Source organism: Diplotaxodon limnothrissa, linkage group LG16 (assembly GCF_057381915.1).
Source record: "Diplotaxodon limnothrissa isolate DT_005_m linkage group LG16, D_limnothrissa_male_GT1.1, whole genome shotgun sequence".
Lineage (NCBI taxonomy): Eukaryota > Metazoa > Chordata > Actinopteri > Cichliformes > Cichlidae > Diplotaxodon > Diplotaxodon limnothrissa.
The window spans coordinates 27,971,064-27,977,927 of NC_140611.1; the positions used below are offsets into that span (position 1 = coordinate 27,971,064).

Genomic DNA, 6,864 nt, shown 5'->3' on the forward strand with positions numbered 1-6,864 from the left:
AAGATTTGTGAAGTGTTGAGGAAACTAGACAGGCCTCAAATCCATCACTTGCACTCTAGATCAACATCTGACTGTGAAAGAGCAAGTACACTACCTGCAGAGTTGGGTTTAATACATCAAGCCTTCAAACAAATCAAATCACATCATTCAACTTCAAAAGCAAAAATGTTCTTTGAATTGTACACAAAAGTAATTCTTTAACTAAAACTATGTGCTGTTATTCAAAGTTGACACAGTCACAGAGAGCTGTTTGTGTTTTTCTCTGAACCATTATCAGCAACAAAGCCAATACATAAGCAGTACTTAACAACAACAAAAAAATGATAACAAAACCAGTCATTGTACCTTACAGTCTTAAAGCAGGTATGCGTTTCATCATTTGAGAATTCTCTCCCCCCCACTGTAATTGAGCAGCAGCCATTTGTTATGGCTGGTAGTCACCTTTACAGTGTTCGGCAGCTACTGTAACATGCAAGTGCTTGTTAGAACAAACCTTATGTATATTAATATCAGATCCTGTGTCTTATTTTATAAAAATCTGACTACAAATCTGGACAAAAATAATAATAATCATGTCTGAACTCTCTGTTACTCACTGATCCGTCACAGTCATTGTTTTATGTTTTAATGAGAGAACAGACTGTCGATGTAATAACCTGTGGACCAGGATATAGCCTTTAACTTAAATTTGTCCAATCACCCCTTTAAAACTCACTTTTTTAGAATTAATTTTTAGATTTATGTTTTAGTGTACTTCAATCCAGTTTATACATTTTACTTCACACACAAATAATTTTCCAGGAAAGGGAAAAAAGGTCAAGTTTATATTTTGCATCACTAATTTTTGTGAACATGCTACACTGATTATAGTGAAAATTTAGGTTGTCAACAACATCAATCTGAGAACAACTTGGGTAAAAATCCACAGCAACAACTAAGGTTCACCTGCATATGCAGTCTGTAAAGTTGGGACGTTCTTCACCTAACTGAGGAACCAAAAGTATCTAATCTTCTCTGAAACTTGCTGAACTTGAAATGTCAGTCCAGAAATGGTGAGTACAAATGAATAAAATGATAACTGTCATCCATGAGTTTAGCGCCGTGTGGAGTGGCTCCTATCCCTGCTGTTGCTGTGTCTCCTGTATCGTCGACTATGACTTTGACTCCTCCGGTCCCTGCCTCTATCGCTGCTCCTGCCACTGCCTCTGCGATGACTATGCCTGTGACTCCTCCCTCTGCTGGAACTCCTCTCAGTGCTGCTCCAGCTCCTCTCTCTGCTGGAGCTTATGCTCCTGCTGCAGTGGCTGTGGCTATATCTCCTCCTGCTCCTATGATGACTGTAGCTCCTCCTTCGGTGGCTGCAGCTCCTTCTCCTCCTGCTGTGCGACCGTTGCCTCCTTCCTCGGCTGTGAGAGCTCCTTTCCCTGTGGGAATGGTCTCGTGCTCGTTCCCTGCTGCGCTTGCTGCTAAACACGTCTTCCCTTCTTCCCTCCCGGTCCTTTTTTCTGTCCTCCCCTTCTCTCCTTTCTTCCATTAATTTATTCTTCCCTGAAACTCGGGAGTGAGCACCAGATTTGGACATCTGCTTTTCTTTGCTTTCAGCTGCCTTCAATCCATTCACCCCACTCAGGACCCCAAGTATCACATCATCTGGATTACAGATATCCTCAGTCACTTCAGGGCCACTCTGATCCTGGATGCCTGCAGCTTTGCTGCTGTTTTTCTTCAGCAAGTTGGAAAGCAGTCGCTCCCTGAGCTCCTTCTCTCTCCGCTGTAGCTCCAGTGCTCGCTCTTTCTCCACCTCCACCCTCCGCAGCTCCTCCTCTTGCTTGCGGCGACAGGCCTCCAACTGCTGAAGACGGGCCAATTCCTCCTCCTGTCGAGCTTTCTCCTTCCTCTCCTGCTCTTCACGCTCAGCCCTTTCTTTCTTCTGCTGCTCCTGTTTCAAAGCCTGATGAGGAGAACACAAAAGAAAAGATAAACGAAAGCATATGATTTAGGAGTCGGTTGGGGGGAAGTATCACAGGAGTAACACTTTCCCAGGAGTTGTATTGTGCAAGTCCCAACACATGCAGTACTCTGGTTGTCAAAATGAAATCCAAATTAGAGACATTAGTCATCAGTATTTTACTTTTTCTGTCCCAATGTATCAAAGTCCTATATGAGGTCCTCAAATGCTTTTCTGATGTCTTGTACCTTTAATAAGTGTGAAAATCCTAAACTCAACAGCAAACCCTTTTTTGAAGGGTTATATGCCATGTGTATTTGTGGCTGTGAACTTGTAGTGGGCTTAGTAATAAATTTCACATCTATGCAAGAAGAAAAACAGCACCTTTCCTAAAAAATAAAATTATTCCTTTATGCTGACATGGTCGAGTCAACTTTTATTAGGCAACAGAAACTTTGCGTGATTCGCAGTTCAAAACAACCCTAACTGATTCTATACCAGTGCTCTGTGCAATCTCCCATTTCATCCTCTGTCTGAAACAAGACGCTTTAGCACCTCTTGCTTTAATATTACCCACTCTTTAATGCTGAGACTTTGTTTGCAACTCCAATTGAAACCACAGCATACAAACGCATCACTCTATGTTCCTTGTAATAGTACTTTAAAAAAAAAAAACTCTTGGTGTGATCCGAAGCTGTGCAAACAACAGACAGAACAAAACTGGGTTGGGGACATTACATCAAACACGCATACCCGGTGTATTTTCAGGATACCACAACTTTTTTCTGATTGGCTGCCCCTCACAAGCATTAGATAGGGGTGCTGCTCACAGCCAGAGCTGTGTGCCTAAGATCAGCGGTCCCCAACCATTTTTGTGCAACGGACCAGTTTATGTCTGACAATATTTTCACAGACCAGCCTTTAAGGTGTCGCGGATAAATACAACAAAAGAAAACCAGTATCGGTACTAAAAAAAAAAAAAAGAAAGAAGAAGATTTATTCATAACACAGGGGAAAAGACCCAGGGAAACCGAGTTAACGATAAAAACGGTTAAAAACATAATGATAGAAACCGATAAAAACCCAGAAATCCATAGATTTCACACCCGAGCCTCAACTCTCGCGGCCCGGTACCAAACAACAGGTCTGTGGCCCGGGGGTTGGGGACCACTGGCTAAAATGATAATATTAAGGATAATCACTGTCACTACTACCAAACAGCCAAGAATAGCAAAAAATGTCTGAAAGAGAGCAGCCTGGCTGGCTCTGTCACATGTGGATTACTTGCAAATATGCCAATCTCACCATTTGAAACTTCTGCAATTAATAATATAAGCTTCCACTATTATAATCACTCTCAGAAACAAAAATGGAAAAGCAAGATAGTTACATTTTAAAGATCCAACATGAATACTCATATGGGGACAGACATTTAAAGTTGAGCTGTACACACTGCAGAAGTCTTAAATATTGATTAAGCTATTGGGGTTCAACAATAAAACGCAACATTCTGCTGGACCATTGTCAGGGACTGCAGAGTACTTATTCAGATGCGTATAGTGTTGCATTGTGTAAATTGATACCTTAGCCCTGGCCAGCAGCTCAGCAATGAGCCGTATCGATTCCAAGTTGCGCTGAGCCAACAGCAGTCTCCTCTCTTCCAAGGCAATCTTCATCTGCAGCTTCTTCTGCTCCTCCTCTTGCTGACGCCTCACTTTCTTCAGATTCTTGCGCTCCTCCCTCTCTCGCAACTTTTGCTCTCGCTTCCGTAATCTTTCCTCCTTCTTCCTTTCCCTCTCCTCCTCTTCCAATTCCTTTTGTTTCCTGAAAAAGTGGTTTAATATGCTCTGTGAATATTTATTGTTAACTTTTTGTCAACTCTTATCAAACCAGGTGATGAAGTTGTTCATTTAAAAGCCACCAACTCCATCAAATACTGAAAATCAATCCCCCAATTTATTTATTTTTTTATTCCTCATATTAAGTTGTTTAAACAGAATTTCTATTTTTTTTCCCCCTAACATTTTTTCTGTTTAACTTTTCAATATAGTCCAATTTTAGTCCATGTTCCTATGTAGGCTTCCATCATACCTCTCTTCTTCCTTACGCCGCTCCTCTTTTTCCTTCTCTCGTTGTTTCTGCTCCTCTCTCTGCCTCTCCAGCTCCTGCAACTTCATCCTCTCTAGGTTTCTCTTCTTCACAGAAGCATCGCTAAGGTGCTTGCTTGTGTCAAAGGTCACCTGAGGATAAGAAACGCACATCATATGAAGGTTAATTGTCACAACAGCTTTTCATATCGAAACAGCTGAGCACTTCAGTTGACGTCATTGGTTTGACTGAATGTAGCTATTAAACTAAATGGTCTTTGTTTTGGTAAAATTATACACACAAAAAACCCCAAAACAAAAGTATTTAAATTTTTATTAATTCAGTACTTTAACCAACTTTGGAGGGGATAGTGGCTAAAGCAAAACAAAATATCATCCAAGAATACCAGATTGATTGGGTTGGGTTGTATGGAAGCCCCAAACGCAATTTCATTGTTCTTGACAATGACAATAAATAAATAAATACTAAATACTAACCCATTGGTGAGTTTAAGGGCTTATTCAAGTGCTTCACACATTTCAGAGTGGTTTACTATGATTACAACATTTTATAACCATGCTTAGTCAGGAACAGTCATTCCAGCTCTTCATTTGAAAGCTAAAAATATTACATCCATGGCAGATTACTGTGGCAACACAGATTTTAAATAAATGAATAATGAACAAATATTCCAGTGACACAGCTACAAATACAACATCTTTTCTGCTCTACAAGTTTTAAGCTATTGTCACAGTACATTTAACATTTTCATATAAGAAGAAAAAAAAAGCTACACTCACTGGTAGCCTGAATGGAAAAGGAGGTTCTTTATATTACATAGAATCATTCATTTATCAGCATGTTTATCAAACAAACCTCCCAAGGCTGCATGGTTAATACAACCATATTTGAAAGGGCACTGCATTAGAACACCTTAATAATGAGTTGAACTCCAGTTCTCTCAAAACCCTGGCATTTAAAGTTTGTACGAAGAAATTTCTCTCCCAGCAGTGACTGAACATAATTAAGAAAACAACATTTTAGGAGATGGATTAAAAAAAAAGTCCTGGAATGATTGGTTTGATCAATTGAGAGGTAGAAAATAAAAGCAGCTTTAATATGTGTAGGCAGAGGCTTGACACTACTGTAGTCTGCAGTACCTTGATGTTGCAAGCCACGGCTTTTCCATCATCTCCTTTCAGCATCAGCTTCATGCTGCGCATAGTGTCCATGGCTTTCGTGAAGCCACAGTATTCCTGATACTGGACATACGCTTCAAAGTTCAGATGGCCCCCAAAGCTGAATGTGCTGAAGTTCTTGCCCATCATTTCCTCTCTATAGGGGTCCAGCATGGGAATGTCAACATTTCGTACCTTAAAAAAAAAAATAAAAAAATACTAATGTCTTAACTTTTTATTTCGACATTTATTAGTTTCTTGTTGTTTAGTTAGGCACTGCTTATATCTTCTTCTTTTTTAAAATTGTGAACTAAAAATGTGAATATTAAAAGCTTAATTTCCTTTTAGCTACACAGAAACATGAATGTGAATCACCTTGCCGAATGTCTGGAAAACTGCAACGAGGGCTTCTTCTGAGGGCCGATCTGGGTACTGGCTGTCCTTCTGACTGAACCAGCGGCAAGGAAGCCCTTCTAGGTGGATGGTGTCAGGCCTCTCACCTGGTAGCGTCTCATTCATGTCTTTGGCATCACGGAAAAAAGAATCCCAATCGTGACGTGTCGGGAAGTCCACTTTATTTTCTACTGCACGAACCTTAATGATGAGAGGGTGACATAAATATACTCTGCTGTCGGTTTATTAGTGCAATTAAATTCAACCTGTAATCAATCTATGGTAGATAATGTTATAATACTTAGAACTAGCTGCCTTGCCTTTGGATAGTTGTTTATTTTCAAGGTAATTTCTTTGAGCTGCCAAATTACAATGTATTGACAAAGAGTTACAAACATTCAGAACATTTAAGTAGCAACAACAAACTCCAGTGACTCCAATAACCATGCAGTTACTAATTATAAGTACTGCAATGCTCTACATTTGTTCACCCTTACCTTCAGTACATCAGTAAAGCCACTGAGTTTGATGCTCTTCCCATCCAAACGACTTAGCAGGCTCTTGACTACAGTTTTGTTTTCCACTTCACCTTCAAAGCGGATGAAGTCCATTGTGCTCTTGGAGATTCGCAAGACTGAAAACTGCTCCGGAGCCACCATGGCCTTCACCCGCTCCATTACCTCCCAGTTGGAGATGCTTTTGCCTGGCAGCTTGAGCTGGGGCAAAGCCACGCTGATGGTCATTTTGGCAATAGGCTTGAGGTACAGGTTGTAGTCAGCAGAGAGGCACACTGCCTCTGTGGTATCATGTACAATGGTGGTCATTGCTGCAGAGACACAGAAGCTGGTTACACAAACGTTAGCAAACTCAATGTAACATTAGCTGAAAGCTAACGCTAAAGTCTTCGCTTCATCCCGAAGGACGGCAGGCTAGAAAGCTATGAACTTAACTAAACAGCGATCTGGTTAACGTGATTAATTTAACGTTATTACGTGCAAACTGCGCATTATTATTTGTTTACTGATTGTTATTATTTGTTAACGTTACGGTTTTTACGAGTTTGGTCCTAAAACATCACCGCTTTAGACAACAACATGCTAACGTCAGCTAGCACAGAAGATAACAGACTAGTCACAACCTACCAAAATCACTTAGCCCCCCTGTAAAAACCGAAAATGCAAAACACAACAAACACACTGTTGTAATTTAAGGTGAGCCATACACTTGAGAGGCATACAGAAAATCCAACTACATGCT

At 40.5% G+C, this 6,864-nt stretch overlaps 1 protein-coding gene across 1 annotated transcript; it reads right to left on the reverse strand.

Annotated features, from left to right (window-relative positions):
• Positions 1-217: 217 nt before the first annotated feature.
• Positions 218-6,864, reverse strand: akap17a (A kinase (PRKA) anchor protein 17A). Its single transcript, XM_085374469.1, has 7 exons — positions 6,750-6,864; positions 6,105-6,433; positions 5,590-5,808; positions 5,197-5,409; positions 4,040-4,188; positions 3,532-3,772; positions 218-1,951 (listed from the first exon to the last, which is right to left on the reverse strand). The coding sequence occupies exons 2-7, from the start codon at positions 6,429-6,431 to the stop codon at positions 1,094-1,096; spliced, it is 2,007 nt and encodes a 668-aa protein (XP_085230595.1). The 5' UTR covers positions 6,432-6,433; positions 6,750-6,864; the 3' UTR covers positions 218-1,093.